This window comes from Triticum aestivum, chromosome 1D (assembly GCF_018294505.1).
Source record: "Triticum aestivum cultivar Chinese Spring chromosome 1D, IWGSC CS RefSeq v2.1, whole genome shotgun sequence".
Taxonomy (NCBI): Eukaryota; Viridiplantae; Streptophyta; class Magnoliopsida; order Poales; family Poaceae; genus Triticum; species Triticum aestivum.
In genome coordinates this window covers 9,461,167-9,477,907 of record NC_057796.1, presented here as the reverse complement: position 1 = coordinate 9,477,907, position 16,741 = coordinate 9,461,167, and the positions used below count along the sequence as shown (strand labels likewise).

The 16,741-nt window shown below is 47.0% G+C and overlaps 1 protein-coding gene across 2 annotated transcripts; it reads right to left on the bottom strand.

The window, feature by feature from the left end:
* Nucleotides 1-11,946: 11,946 nt before the first annotated feature.
* On the bottom strand, nucleotides 11,947-16,400 carry LOC123162596 (aldo-keto reductase family 4 member C10). Of its 2 annotated transcripts, XM_044580374.1 has the most exons (8): nucleotides 16,223-16,400; nucleotides 15,960-16,010; nucleotides 15,460-15,536; nucleotides 15,244-15,331; nucleotides 13,639-13,767; nucleotides 13,495-13,542; nucleotides 13,141-13,389; nucleotides 11,947-12,245 (listed from the first exon to the last, which is right to left on the bottom strand). In XM_044580374.1, exons 1-8 carry the CDS (start codon nucleotides 16,331-16,333, stop codon nucleotides 12,162-12,164), a joined length of 837 nt encoding a protein of 278 aa, XP_044436309.1. In that variant the 5' UTR covers nucleotides 16,334-16,400; the 3' UTR covers nucleotides 11,947-12,161. The 2 variants fall into 2 exon arrangements, with proteins under 2 accessions (XP_044436309.1, XP_044436304.1); XM_044580369.1 differs by having other exon boundaries at nucleotides 13,495-13,767.
* Between the last annotated feature and the right edge of the window lie 341 nt (nucleotides 16,401-16,741).

Genomic DNA, 16,741 nt, shown 5'->3' with positions numbered 1-16,741 from the left:
CAACATGGTCAACTGGGGCCAGGGGGCCCACGGGCAGTGACCCAGAGGCGGGCCCCAGGTGTGCCACATCGGCGGCGGCGGGGTTTCGCCGCCGGCGACCAAAACAGCGGCGGGGCTCGCCGGACTTCGCCGGGAATCGCGCACATGGGGTCTTTTGGCCCGGGACTTGGCGCGTTCGAACGAGGAGATCCCGCCGCATCGCCTGGTGAGGCCGGCCGTAACTGGAGCTGCCGGAAACGGCGTCGGCGACGAGTGGAGGCGGTGGTGGCGTTCGGGACCTCGTCGGGATCGTGCTACGGGCGTCGACGAGGTGGGCAAGCGGCATGGGCGGCCTCGGCGGGCTGCACTGAGCACATTCCCGTGCTCAGGCGAGCATGGCAACGACGGCGGCCAGCTGCTCGGCGGAGCCGAACTCGACCATGGCGGCGCGGTGGCTATGGTAGTGCAAGAGGCCAGGGGAACGAGGGGAGAAGAAGAGGGGCTCACCGCGCGGCGCAAGAAAGGCCCTCGACAGGTTAGGAGCGCAGGGGAAGGCCGAATCGACGACGGCTGCATCCGGCGACCCAGGGAGGAAGAAGACGGGGATCCGGTGTTGCGGGGCTTGCCAGCTCGCGTTCGTGGCCGTAGTCGACGTAGCGGAGCGCGGCGGAGCGGCTGGTTACGTCGGAGGAGCACGAGGGAGGCGGTCGCCGCGGTGATACGAGGTGGGACGGCGGCGATGGCGCTCGGGTGAGGTGGGCGAGCGACACAAAGAGGGGGAGGAGCGCGTGGATCTGGGAGGCGAGAGAGTGGAGTGGAGGTGCCCGAGGCGTCGCGGGAGGTGGAGGCCTTATCCTCTCGCGGCGATGCCGGCGAGGTGATCCGGCGGGGTCTCGCCCCTGTAGCGATGCAGTCGCTGGAACAGGGAAGACGACCGGGGAGGGGGAGTTGGGCTGGCTGGGCTGGGTCGGTGGCTGGGTGGGCCGAAGCCCAAGTGGGGCAGGGGGGCTTCTGTTTTATTTTATCTTTTTGTTTTGTATTTCCTTTTTCTTCTTTTTGTTTTTATTTTTCTGTTCTGTTTTATTTTAGATACACATTGTTTTTAGCTTAGAAAAAAATGATAACAACTCCTAAATTGATGTTTGAGAACCACCCACTGCCATCAATGTTTTACCCCGAAATAAATTAGTTTAGAATTTTATTAATCGAAAAAGGTATTCACTTAATTGTTTTGCTGCAGTTCTAATCACTTTAGAGTAATTAATTATTTTATAAAAATGTTATTTCTCCACCAATACTATCGATGATTTAATTGTCACAATAAGAACAATTTAGTTTTGAGAATTGAAAACTTTAATTGTTTGACTTTAATTCAAATTTGAATTTGGATCGGTTATGAACTAACACGAGATTAGCAACAGTAATCGTGGTGACGTGGCATCATACCAGAGGGTTACTGTAGCTTGATTACCCGGGCGTCACAATTCTCCTCCACTACAAGAAATCTCGTCCCGAGATTTACGCGGTGGAGTAAGGGGGGAAGGTGCTGGTAGCGAAAAAACCTAACGAGTCTTGTCGGTCTTGGCTGCCCTTTCGAAGAGGTTGATCCCTTTCGTTGACGTCTTCATTTCTCTGCTTCAAGTCACCATGATCAAGTCGTCATCCTTTCTTCGAGGACTCCATCGTACTTACGAAAGAATAAGGGTGGTTATTATGGAAGAACGGACCTCTGCAAGGTTGACTACCTGGTAGCTAACATCGGGGGAAGGTGGCGGAAAGTAACTCTCGAACTGAAACTTCAGAAAATTTCGAGAGCAAAGTAAGAAGGTACTATGAGAAGTTTAAGCGGGTAGGGCAATCGTTCGATGCCTGAACAAGTGTGAAAGGGGTCCAGAGCAATGAGAATAAGTATTGCGTCTGATACCAAAGTATATTACTAGGAAGATGACCCATGAATTATATACGAAATCAAGCGCGAGGAATAACTTTGGCAACATGGGGGTACAGGAGAGTCAGGTTTCGATCCTGTGGAACTGTGGGTTATGGGCCCACCATGTGGTTAAAAGTAGGAAGGCCGTTGGCATCTTACAGGGTCATGATAGCAAGACATGTCAGAGGGTAGCCTGTCAGTTAGGTTGGCAACAACGTTGGTACCAAGGGCGAGGGACAAAGAGAACCATTTTCCTGCTCGTTGAACGAGGCGGACCAATAGGCAAGGTTCTCGTCCATCGGTGGTTACCGGAATGTCACCAACAATAGTAACAGGGTCTTACTGACAGAGTTGTACACCGAGGTGTTTGCACAAGCAGGGAATTAATACTGCTTAGATCATAATGATCACCAGAAACGTTAAACCAACCAATGGAAAGGAATATAAGATTATCAGATTAAACAGAACAATGGAAAGGAAAATTTGTTTAAACACATATTTCAGGGGTATATCCTTCCCAAGGACAAGGGTTAGAAGAGAACCATTTAGGTTAGGGAAGAGGAAGTTCATGACATTACCCAAACAACGGTGTTTGAATAATTGATACCGAAAACATAGCATTGTGCTTCAAATGTTTTTATTGAAGATCGGATTACCACAGCCATGCTTCGAGATAGCATTGACATGGTCATTAGGTAAGATCAGGCTATGGATACACAAAGGATCCATCAGGAACAACTTATAGAGTAAGTCTTACAATTTCCTCATGGAAGAATAGCTAACCTTGCTAAAAAGGAAAACTTATAACAATAGGTCCTCCGGCCAGGTGTGTTAGGCATGACATCACCTTACCGGGTCATAAATAGACCAATGTTATAACTCTTGGAAATATGTTCCAACCATCATATCTGACCGAGATTCAGATCTGATTGGTATCAGGATAACTCAGACTCAGGATGCCTAAGAAGAAAGGTGCAACACAAATTGTCGAAACGACATCGAAGATTCTTGGGAGATGAACTATGGAAGCGAGTTCCGAACAAGGGTTCATCATTAAGTCAAGGAGAGGTGAGGAGGTGCAGCGACAATCCATTGAGATTTCCAAAAGATGGATTTCCACAACTATGTGACTAAGGAGATAACATTAGCTAGATCGAATGACTTAATGATGTATGCTCGAGGAAAACATACATAGTTAAACATTGGTTGAAATGTGCACCCGAAATATGGGCTAGGTAGCACGATCAATGTTCGAATGATGATTCATTAAGCCATAGACGTAGAATGAAACTATAGACCAATAACTTCAAAGCCATAGGGTGGCTAGAAGTTTAGAATTTATACATCACAGACCATTTGTCGGTATTTCATTTAGAAACAACACGGGGACCAAGAAAGAATGGTGATGGTGAGAAGTATCACTGTACCAAGAATTATTAAGAGGTGGAGTAATGCTCACGACATTCTTGACATAAAAGATGGTAATACTCCAAGGTAGAACATATCACAAGCTAGATAGCAAGGAAATCAAGATACAACACAAAATATGAACAAGCTTGTGTTGGGGGGAGGCAAGAATGTTGTCGATGATAACACAATTCATCGAGGGGCAAGGATGGTATTTCTCATCCTGAATTTCGACACACAACTTGGAAGAAGTCAAACTGTTGACAATGATCACGACAAATTTGTCGAGAGGTTTTCAAGAAGATGTAACTGATCGATGATGACATCAAGTCAAAGGAATGATGAAAGCGAAAGGTTATTGGAACCACGGGTAGGACACAAACTCGAAATCAAGTTTGTTGTTCAAGGAGAAGTGATATGACGAGGAAGATCGACGCAAGATTAGCTCACTGTCGAAATTTGTGCGCTGGGAAGGACCAGGTAGCACAGTTAAAATCGGTACGATAATGACATAGCCGAGCAGGCTAGGTATGACGTGATCGAGTACGAACTCGTAAGCAAAGGAGATTACTAAGAGTTGTTTAATCATGATGCAGACTTGATTCAGTTATCGATCTCCTTGAATGCTTAATAACTCGGAGCCCGTGAAGAACTGGAACCAATGAGAATGTAATACCTGATGGAGAACTCATAAGAAGTTATGCAGTTCCGTGATAATCTCGAGATACCAGGGGGGTAATACTTGACGACAAACCAAAGTAGAGGTTGGACTGGGGTATTGCTCTACAGAAGACAAGTTCTTAAACTTGTACGAGAAATGGTATTTAAAGGAGAACATGGTCGGAACCACGATTGCAAAGGCCAGATCCCAGATGTAAGACGAACTTATACCAAAGGAATAATTAATTTAAGAGAAGCTTTAATGATAAGAGCTACATCGTGTCCATGGGCATGAACATAAAGTTCAAGGTCGACTCCCACTTCTCCAATACATAACTTCTCATTTACTGCTCTCGGTTAAGAATGTTTAGAGTTTGAAAGTTTAACTGGCGGAATACCAGAAGGTTATGACCCATGAAGACTTTTGGGTTCACACAATTTAAGGAACGTATATGTTCAACCCATCGGGGCATCTTAGAAACATATACCACAATTCCAGGAGTAATTCGTACAAGCTCGAAAGCAGCACATGGTTGAGAAAGCAGAGGATACAATTTACCCAAGGCATTATGTATCCGAGGATGGCTCAGAAGATTGTTGAATATGAAGGACGCTGTCAGATAAAATCCAACAAAGTATTTGACGGTCCATATCAGTGCTAATGTGAGTACCGGCACAATCAAAGGAAGAAACAATGCAAAGGCACTGGATTATAGAAGCAACTGACTAATTACAAGTTCAGATGCAAACGAATTTATGATTTCCAAATCAAGGGATCAGAAGCATACGCTCTGATTAAGGATGGATAACTTGAGTAAGCTTAGGGGTACAAACGACGACAATTTGATTAGTCGAGATCCAGCTCATGTTAAAAAAATGATGTCTGAGCCGAAAGAATGAATTCTAGGATATGATTGAGGATTGCGAGCATTCGCAACATATTGAATCAATGGGCTCAAAATGATATTGACAAAGGATGCCAATAAGATTACGAGACTTAAGATTAATCATAATGCAAGTAAGCAAGAATTTCAAGAGCAAAAGGCTCCTGAGGATTTTCGGAAGATCGAATGGTATTTTGAACACTTTTGTGAAATACTTGAATCAACTGGGGATGAGCGGATACTCGATAAGTGCGAGAATTATCTGTAGGGGTATTCAGGTGACAAAGAACAGCAAGGCGGTAAGCTCAAAGGATTATCGGAACAACAGAGAGAATTTCGGGGTATCTTGTAATAACAAGATCAACTGGGAAACATTGTATGAATGGCAAGTATACGTGGTTATCCATAGGAGTTTATCGATGAAAGGGAATTGCAAAAGCGATGAACACAAGTTCTCGGGTTATCGGCGGAGAGTATCTTCAGGGTCTTCACGTGCAGCAGATGATCATCAGTAATAAGGGGCTCTCCGGGTGAAAGTGATAACGAGATCCTAATGTTAGATTTAGCAAAATTCGCTTAACCCGAATAGAAGAGAGATCAGAGTCCCAGAGTATAGATCGAGGAGTAAAAGATCCTAGTACCACCCAATGGCGACATGGGCCCGTAAGACACACAGCCATGTTAGTAAAAGTTTTGCAATGTCTAGACTCCACTTCGGCCAAGGAGTTGGAAAGGGGATTCCTACAGGCAGTCGGCTCTGATACCAACTTGTGACGCCCCCGATTCAATCGTACACTAATCATGCACGCAAATGTGTACAAGCAAGATCAGGGACTCACGGGAAGATATCACAACACAACTCTACAACATAAATAAGTCATACAAGCATCATAATACAAGCCAGGGGCCTCGAGGGCTCGAATACAAGTGCTCGATCATAGACGAGTCAGCGGAAGCAACAATATCTGAGTACAGTCATAAGTTAAACAAGTTTGCCTTAAGAAGGCTAACACAAAAGTAGCAACGATCGAAAAGGCAAGGCCTTCTGCCTGGGACCTCCTAACTACTCCTCGAAGCCGAACTCCATGTGGAATCATCCTCGGGATCTCTAGCTCCTGGACTCCAGCATCTGGTTATGACAACCAGGTATAGAAAGGGGAAAAGAGGGAGAAAAGCAACTGTGAGTACTCATCCAAAGTACTCGCAAGCAAGGAGCTACACTACATATGCATGGGTATATGTGTAAAGGGCCATATCGGTGGACTGAATTGCAGAATGCCAGAATAAGAGGGGGATAGCTAATCCTGTCGAAGACTACGCTTCTGGCCACCTCCATCTTGCAGCATGTAGAAGATAGTAGATGGTAAGTTCACCAAGTAGCATCGCATAGCATAATCCTACCCGGCGATCCCCTCCTCGTCGCCCTGTCAGAGAGCGTTCACCGGGTTATATCTGGCACTTGGAAGGGTGTGTTTTATTAAGTATCCAGTTCTAGTTGTCATAAGGTCAAGGTACAACTCCGGGCCGTCCTTTTACCGAGGGACACGGCAATTCGAATAGATAAACTTCCCTGCAGGGGTGCACCACATAACCCAACACGCTCGATCCCATTTGGCCGGACACACTTTTTTGGGTCATGCCCGGCCGCGGAAGATCAACACATTGCATCCCCACCTAGGCACAACAGAGAGTTCACCACGCCGGTCTAAATCCTATGGCGCAGGGGTCTGGGCCCATCGCCCATTGCACACATGCATGTTGCGAACGCGGCCGGAAGCAGACCTAGCCTAGCAGGCGTTCCAGTCCAATCCGGCGCGCGCCACTCAGTCGCTGACGTCACGAAGGCTTCGGCTGATACCACGACGTCGAGTGCCCATAACTGTTCCCGCGTAGTTGGTTAGTGCGTATAGACCAAATGGCCAGACTCAGATCAAATACCAAGATCTCGTTAAGCGTGTTAAGTATCCGCGAACGCCGACCAGGGCCAGGCCCACCTCTCTCCTAGGTGGTCTCAACCTGCCATGTCGCTCCGCCACAAAGTAACAGTCGGGGGCCGTTAGGAACCCAGGCCCACCTCTACCGGGATGGAGCCACCTGTCCTTTCAGCCCCCTCATTAGAATCACTTGCGGGTACTCAACGAGCCGACCCGACTTTAGTCACCACATGTGTCATGTATATGAAGTATATAGTATATACCCGTGATCACCTCCCAAAGTGATCACGGCCCGATAGTATAGCATGGCAGACGGACAAGAGTGTAGGGCCACTGATGGAACATTAGCATCCTATACTAAGCAGTAGGATAGCAGGTAAGGGTAACAACTGTAGCAACAATGACAGGCTATGCATCAGAATAGGATTAACCGAAAGTAGTAAGATGCTACACTACTCTAATGCAAGCAGTATAGAGAAGAATAGGCGATATCTGGTGATCAAGGGGGGGCTTGCCTGGTTGCTCTGGCAAGGAGGGGGTCGTCGTCGACGTAGTCGATCATAGGGGCAGCATCGGTCTCGGGGTCTACCAGAGAGAAGAGGTGGAAGAAACAATAAATATAAAGCCAACATAGCATCACAAAGCATAACGTGGCAATATGATGTGCCGGGTGTGACCTAACATATGGTTACACGATATAGGTGAAGGGGGAATTCAACCGGGAAGGTGTTCCCAGTTCCGAACCTGTGTCAGTCAGATGACCGGAGGGGGAATGTTCCATGTTCAGCATGCTAAGGGCATGTGACAGATGAACGGACCGCGTATTCAGATTCGTTGGATTTTTCTGAGCAACTTTCATATAGAAAACATTTTCATCCGAGCTACGGTTTATTTTCTATGAATTTTTAAAGATTAAAGTATTTTCTGGAATTATTAATATTAACAGAAAAGGAATTATGACGTCAGCAGAGTGTCAGCATGACAGCAGGTCAACAGACCTGCTGACTGGTCAAACTGACCAGTGGGTCCCACCTGTCATAGACAGTGGATTAACATAACTTTAAACTAACTAAAAAGAGGTTAATTAACAGCTGGGCCCCACATGTCAGTGACTATTTAGCTTAACTAATCATTTTTATTTAGAACACGTTTATTTAACAAAATATGCAATGGGGCCCGCGTGTCAGTGACACTGTGTGCCCAGTCAGCACAGTTGACCACGGTCAACATGGTCAACTAGGGCCAGGGGGCCCACGGGCAGTGACCCAGAGGCGGGCCCCAGGTGTGCCACATCGGCGGCGTCGGGGTTTCGCCGCCGGTGACCAAAACAGCGGCGGGGCTCGCCGGACTTCGCCGGGAATCGCGCACAGGGGGTCTTTTGGCCCGGGACTTGGCGTGTTCGAACGAGGAGATCCCGCCGCGTCGCATGGTGAGGCCGGCCGGAGCTGGAGCTGCCGGAAACGGCGTCGGCGACGAGTGGAGGCAGTGGTGGCATTCGGGACCTCGTCGGGATCGCGCTACGGGGGTCGACGAGGTGGGCAAGTGGCACGGGCGGCCTTGGCGAGCTGCACTGGGCACATTCCCGTGCTCAGGCGAGAATGGGAACGACGGCGGCCAGCTGCTCGGCGGAGCCGAGCTCGACCCTGGCGGCGCGGTGGCTATGGTAGCGCAAGAGGCCAGGGGAGCGAGGGGAGAAGAAGAGGGGCTCACCGCGCGGCGCAAGAAAGGCCCTCAACAGGTTAGGAGCGCAGGGGAAGGCCGAATCGACGACGGTTGCGTCCGGCGACCCGGGGAGGAAGAAGACGGGGACCCGGTGTTGCAGGGCTTGCCAGCTCGCGTTCGTGGCCGTAGTCGACGTAGCGGAGCGCGGCTGGTTACGTCGGAGGAGCACGAGGGAGGCGGTCACCGCGGTGATACGAGGTGGGACGGCGGCGATGGCGCTCGGGTGAGGCGGGCGAGCAAGACAGAGAGGGGGAGGAGCGTGTGGATCTGGGAGGCGAGAGAGGGGAGTGGAGGTGCCCGAGGCGTCGCGGGAGGTGGAGGCCTTATCCTCTCGCGGCGATCCCGGCGAGGTGATCCGGCGGGGTCTCGCCCCTGTAGCGATGCGGTCGCTGGAACAGGGAAGACGACCGGGGAGGGGGAGTTGGGCTGGCTGGGCTGGGTCGGTTGGCTGGGTGGGCCGAAGCCCAAGTGGGGCAGGGGGGCTTCTGTTTTATTTTATCTTTTTTTGTATTTCCTTTTTCTTCTTTTTATTTTCATTTTTCTGTTCTGTTATATTTTAGATACACATTGTTTTTAGCTTAGAAAAAAATGATAACAACTCCTAAATTGATGTTTGAGAACCACCCACTGCCATCAATGTTTTACCCCGAAATAAATTACTTTAGAACTTTATTAATCGAAAAAGGTATTCACTTAATTGTTTTGCTGCAGTTCTAATCACTTTAGAGTAATTAATTATTTTATAAAAATGTTGTTTCTCCACCAATACGATCGATGATTTAATTGTCACAATAAGAACATTTTAGTTTTGAGAATTGAAAACTTTTATTGTTTGACTTTAATTCAAATTTGAATTTGGATCGGTTCTGAACTAACACGAGATTACCAACAGTAATCATGGTGACGTGGCATCATACCAGAGGGTTACTGTAGCTTGATTACCCGGGCGTCACAGGTGGCTACGTGGTAACGCAAAGCTACCAAAGCAGGTTCCTGCTAGTGAGGAGCAGAAGTGGCTCATTGAGCCCACGGGGAAAGAGTAAGTGCCACTTTATAATAATTTCATTATTTTGCTTGTCACATGCTCATTCCGGTTGTTATTTATTTTGCTTGTCACATGCTAATAGTTCATTCTTTTGCAGCAACTGGATATATTCTAAAGGGGTCCGTATTCCCAACGGCCTCATCACCGTCTTGCTGAAGTTATACTGGCCGGGGTTGTACTGTCCGGATCCAGTCAGGCACCCGGACCGTCGGGTTTCGTGTTGACATGCCATTATGCTTTCATTATGTAGGTGTGTCCAAATTGGTGTTATGGAAAAGACGAGTCCTGGGCGGCATTGGTGGATCTTCGGTGTGATGAGGCTGGAGCCTGGGCGGCTATGAGAATAAAAAACAAGGCTAACCGAGGGAAGGAGGGAGTACATGCTCAGGGAAACCAAAACCACTATCTCACAAGGCAGTTAATGTATGACTAACCCCATTAAACATTCATCTTCTTCTATTTACCATCACTTTCTTATGTATGACTAACCTCTGTTTGGTGGTGCAGGAGGAGAAACTGAAGCGGCTGCTCTCACACATGCAGGCGTGGGAGATCGCCCATACGCGGAAGGACCCCAAGCCTGGAGAGCCCAAGTACTACGGCAAGAAGACCGCGGGGAGGAAGAAGGCCTACTCCGAAGGGTATCTGAAGTTACATCCTGACACACCTGACCCCATTGCGGCGGATCTGGACGATAGGGTGGTGGTGGGCATGGGGCCGAACGAGCACGGTCGGGAGGCGGTTCTCGATGATGTGATCACTCCTACTATCTCCTACACACAGCTCCGTCGGATCGACCGGAGCCTGAGCCAGCGCACGAGCACGCCAGTGACCAGTGCACAATCACAGTCCCTCTTTCAGGAGCGGCAATCTGTAAGTATTTTCTCTCTTATCTTCATTGCTCACTTTATTTTCCGCATTTAGTAGTTTCATGAGTTCCATCATGTCATACCGTAGGCCTACCTGGAGTACACACGCCAGGAGACCATGGCGTGGCACGAGAGGCTTTATGCATGCCATGAGCAGAGGGATCGCCAGATGCAGCACGCTTTTCAGGAAATGGCGGCCGGCAGGTGTCGTCAGTTGCAACCAGCACAATGTCCTCCAGCACAACCAAGGCTGCTGACCTTTGAGGAGTTTGTGGCACAGAACGCTGGCCCCTCGCCGATTAGTTCATCCCCAATCTATTCACCCAAAGCATATCATGCCTTTCAACACAGTCATATATCCCGTTAATATGTCTTTTCAACATCCAGGGAACAGGTGGATCTACCGTTGGCGATGGTCTTCGCAGCACTCCCGAGTCACGGAGCCCGACCACTCCGATCCACGGAGGCGGAGGCGGAGGTGGAGGCGGTCTTGGCGGTAGCGCTACCGCTAGCAGTGACGACTTGGGCTTCGGCGGTCTTGGCGGTGACAACCTCCGCGCTGCTCGACGTCCTGGCGCTTAAGCCTTTGGATCACATTGTGGCGGTCTTGGTGGTGATGATACTTATATGCTTGTGATGTTTCTTATTGTTGTTTGTGAGATTCTTATATGCTTGGTGGTGATGATACTTATATGCTTATGCTTTGCGATGCTTCTTATGATGTGTGATGATGAATTTGTTGTGTGATGCTGTTGGGCCAGCTGTTATGTGATGCATATATTTGTTGTGTGATGCTCTATATATTCAAATGAATTGAGGTGAAACAAAGCAGAAAAAAGAAAAAAAACAGACAGAAACTATGCCGAGCCGGCGTGAGCTCCCAGTGGCTGACACGTGGCAGGTCTATGCCGACGGCCTAGCCGTCGGCATAGTTTGAAACTAAGCCGACGGCTAGGCCGTCGGCATAGACCTGCTCCAAGAGTGCCCAGTTGCTGCCATGTGGCAAGGCTATGCCGATAGCCTAGCCGTCGGCTTAGTTTGAAACTATGCCGACGGCTAGGCCGTCGGCATAGCCCTGCCCCAGGGGTGACGCCTGCTCGCCACGTGGCACGTCTATGCCGACGGCCTAGCCGTCGGCTTAGTTTCAAACTATGCGGACGGCTAGGCCGTCGGCATAGACATGCCACGTGACGAGCGGGCGTTGGTCAGCACTTGACGGCGGCCGCCGTTAGGCGATAACGTTGCCGAACGCCAGGGCCGTCGGCATAGATGTACGGACACAGTCGAGATAGGGCCTATGCCGACGGCCTTTCTATGCCGACGACCTTCCTGGCTACGCCGACGGATATGTTGCCGACGGCCCTATGCCGACGGCCCCCGTCGGCATAGGCCTGTCCCGGCGGCCAGTTAGGGCTATGCTGACGGCCCTGGCCGTCGGCATAGGGTGCGATTCCGGTAGTGAATCTCATCATTTTAGGGATCCCTGAGATCATCTTACAAGAGTTTCGTTCCCGGATTCATTAATTATTAATCTGCAAATGCTCTCTTGTATCTCCGTAGTATACATGATCCATCTTCTGACTGCTCACCAGACGGTGATAATCACAGTTACATCACATGGAATGTTCACAGAGATTCCTGTTTCCGCACTCGATATAACTGAATTTAGCAGCCATGGCTGGAAAACCTTCACAGACATGTATTACTTTTTTTCGAAAAGAAGGATGACCCCTAAATTTCACCGTCCCAGAGCTCCTCGTGGGTCTTGTAAACGCTCTGTGGATTAATCATCATGTCGCCTCTCAGCAGCCTAGCCTGAAGACAATAAGATAAAAAATGTCAGATGCGCTCACTTTTCCGAGTGAAAAGGTCTTAAAAGGGAAAAAAAAATTAATGGAAATTAACAATGAATAAATGAATGGTCGAATGACGTTCTAGAAGTTTCTGCGACGCAGAAACTCACCCACTTCGTAAAACATTGTAATTGCATGCCACGGTATTATGATCGACGCTGCTACTGCTACTAATATACTTCTAGAAAAACAATTGATAACATGGGCTGATCGAGATGACTTATGCTTATCTTAGGTGGATCCATACCAAACTGGAGCTATTCACACTCCCTCTATGTTTATTTACTCTGCATATTAGGTTTGCCTGGAGTCAAGTTTTATGAACTTTCAACAAGTTTCTGGAAAACTATATTAACTTGTACACCACCAATTTAATATCATTGGATTCCTCCTTGAATATATTTTCACATCATATAGATTTGTTATTGTTAGTGTTCATATTATTTTCTACAGACTTGGTCAAGCTTTATAAAGTTTGACATAAGTAAAAGCTAATATGTGAGTGAACAATACGGAGGGAGTATTGAACAATATGGTTGTGCCCTATGCAGCTAGAAAAATGAACATCGGATATCGATAGTGTGAATTCAGTTTTACCCAAGCAAACTAATACTGCCATTTTAAGAGTGAATAAAACAGTTGTGCCCTTATTTGAATCCTATCATGATACACTGGTGTTTCAAGCTCCAAGAAGCACAAAAATGAACAAATGCTACTTAACCCTAGTAATTTAGAATGCTCCAAGAGATTTGTTCATTTGTCATCCTATAAAGATCTTTAGTTATCACTAATAAATATCAATGCTTTATCCTCATTAAAGTATTGCTAAGGTTACTCGGTGCATATATGATATGTACCTGCTTAATCCCTGAGAACTTTGCAAGCATGTCAGCTGGAAATGTCCAATCATAAACATCAAGGTTTTGCTTTATCCTTTCTGGATTTGTACTCTTTGGTAGTACACCGTGGCCCATCTGAATGTTCCAGAGCAGAGCCACTTGTCCAGGTGTCTTCCCGAGTTTCTCAGCTATTGAGATGATTATTGGCTCTTCAAGGACATTACCATTCATCCAAGAAGTACCAGGTGAACCTAGTGGTGAGTAAGCCTGCAAAAAACATACAGGTGAGGAAAGAACAACGACAAAAAAATGTACCGCAAAAGCAATCCAGCTTATTTAGTGGTAAATAACACAAAAGTTAATCAGACTTACACTAAGATGAACGCCAGTTGACTGACAAAAGTTGTGGAGCTTAGTTTGCTGCCAACAAGGATGACATTCCACCTGATTAACAGCAGGAGGTACACGAGCTACATCAAGCAAGTCACCCAACTTCTTTGATGAAAAGTTACTCACACCAATCGCGAGAGCTTTGCCAGCATCATGTAACTTTTCCATTGCCCCCCAAGTAGCAGGGATGTCAGGTGTAACATAGTTTTCAGGGCTGTGGTTTGTTCCCTTCTTGACACTAAATGGGCAGTGGATCTACAAAATACATGGAGGATCAGAGATTTTAACCGAACCATTTGTAAACATCATACTTAAAAGTTTCAACACGTAATCATTTAATGCTAAGCCGAAGGTACCAGAAGAATCTCTCGAACAACAAAAGAGATAAAACTCATTGGACAAACATAATCTTTTCTGCAATGTATTCAAGATGCCAAAAATGAACAACAGAAGTTATCTTGAGACAATTAACAACTTGACACCGGAAATCATTAACACTATGTTAATCCATACCAAATATGATGGCAAAACGTATATGTATGTAATATGGTTAACTGAATAGACATAATTCAAGGAATAGGGCACATGTGTTAGAAAATGACACAGAACCATATGCCCAGTTTGCACATTATATAACATAGCAATAACACACGATAGACTAGCATGGATACACAATTTTGCCTTCAATTATGATTTAACATTTATGCATAATATAGACCAAACAAGTGTTCAATTCCTGGTGAGGAAACTTTCTAGTTAAATGATAGAGAAAAGTATGTTTTTAGTCCCTTAAGTTCACCAAAAGTATATATTTGGTCCCTCAATTTTTTTAGGAGATATTTCGTCCTTCAAGTTTCAAAAGCAGATAAATTTCGTCCTAATCCTGGTTTCTGTGGAAAACCACCCACGTGTCACCGGTTTTCTCTTTCCTCACATGCCTCGTTGGATGGGCCTTTTTTTCCTCATTATATCTCTTCTCCCCTACCCGAACACATCCACCACCAGCGCATTACCTCCCTCCTCCTGGATGGCACCGCCGCACGGCGCCCCTCCTCCCCCAGTCAGTCACACCGCGGCTTGCTGCCGCACAAACTATCCCGTCCCCACGTCGTCACTGCTGCTTGGTGCTCGTCTTCCCCTACGGATGACATCGTCCCCTTGCACCACCTCATGCCGATGGTGTTGTCGCTCATCTAGTCGACGTGGTCAACGATGGCCACACCGCTCTCAGGCTCAAGTGCTCGGCGGGCCTCATCGGTTCGAAGCTTCCACACCGGATCCATGAAGTGCCGGCCTTGGCGCACGGCAATGACGGTGATGTGGTGCCGATCGAGTTCGTCGAGTTTCTCGGAAGCGTGAGTCATGTGTTGTCTCGGGGTCACGAGTGCTTCAACGACGTGGGAGCCGAGGCTGAGCGGAACCAGCAGGTGGCAGTCAACGTGATGTTTCAGTCAAAACCGGGGACATATCATACTATTACTGCTTCATTTCTGGTTTTGGATAAATTGTGTCTGGTTTTGAGATTTGTAGGACCAAATGTCTTCTATAAATTTCCAACGGACCAAATGTATACTTTTGGTGAACTTGAGGGACCAAAAACATACTTTTTTCTAAATGATAACATACAAAAGTAGTGCCATCAGTACACATAAAAGCGAGATATTGATGATATAGAGAAGAGAATAGAGGAACTCGGGTACTGAAATATAATCGTAAATATGAGGTGCTCACAAGATAAAGATCCAAGTAATCAAGCTGTAAATCATTCAGGCTTTCATTTAGTGCCTCTGGCACATCTTCAGGAGCGTGACAGTCATTCCTGAAAACATAAGGCATCCAAAGAAGTTAGATGAGAACGATTTAAAACATCAAATAGGCATCTGTATACTCGACTTGATCTGCCTCGATAGACAGAACTACTAAGATAACACCAGAGATTTGGGTTACCATAGCTTAGAGGTGATAAACAGATCTTCACGCTTTACTACCTCCTCTTCAAATAGCTTTTTCAGCGCCAAGCCGATCTGGAGAATGCAAGTGATTGACATCAGCCTCCCACTACTCCAATTATTATGTAACATGAATCAAGACGATACAACAGGCAGCACATGTCTTAATGTATGAAGGGAGTAAATGCTGCTTGTCAGCTACGGATGCCATGTCAATCTGGCCACTCATGTTTCAAAATGGTCCTGAATTAACCCTTTATCTGAATCCTTGGCAGGTTCATTATAAGCCCATATCGCATAGTTAAATGTTGGAAAGAGATGGACAGAAGAAATTCCCAGTGTGAAGTTATGTTGCTGTCTTGCTTTTCTAGTTGCGTTTGCAAGGGTAGCAGATAATACACACATTAAAAAGAACAGACAGGACTAACCAAAAGCTATTTTTTCACATTGGACTGAACAAAAAAAACTTTACAGATAGTTAGTTCACAGTGGTTTTACCTCCTTCTCATTGTGGTATTCTCTGGCGCAATCGATGTGCCGGTAACCGGCCTGCACGACCCAGAAGCAATTGAGAAATTATATACGATTGGCGATCTTGTCGAAGATAAAAACAAGGAAACAACACAGTACGAAGGGGTGGATAGAGGGGGCAAAAAACATGCCATCGGGATGGTGAAGCTTGTTGCAAAAAATAAAAGATGGTGATTGGTGAAGCGAGTGGTGAGCAAAAAAATAGGAGGAGGTATGTGCAGACTGCAGACCTTGACGGCGGCGTAGACGGCGGCGCCGACGACGCCGGGTTCAGCCTGCCAGGTGCCGAGCCCCACCGAGGGCATCTTCGCTCCCGTATTGAGCAGGAAGTGTCTCGCCATAGCCGCCTCTCTCTCTCTCTCTCTCTCTCAACAGGGGACTGTGGAAGCAGGAGAGCGGGTGGTTGTGATATGCATCCGGTTTTGGCGCGCTCAACGCATTGACGAGAAGGAGATCATCACCACACCTGCCCCATTCTCTGTTTATTTGCTTGTCTTTCTTTTTCTCTAATTAGTTGGAACTTCGACATCTAGCTTGCGTTGTCCTGGTGACCTTTTGTATGTATAGTACTATAGTATAGGTATGATCTTTGTTTCGTAGTGTGGATTGAGATTCGGTGTTGATCTGATTTTAAATTGCAGAGAGCAAACTGATTATCAATACATGAGCTTTCCTCAGCGCCCCGTTCCCAGCGCACGGTGATCCCATCACCAATTCCTCTCTTCTTATCTGCGCGTGATCACTTCCAA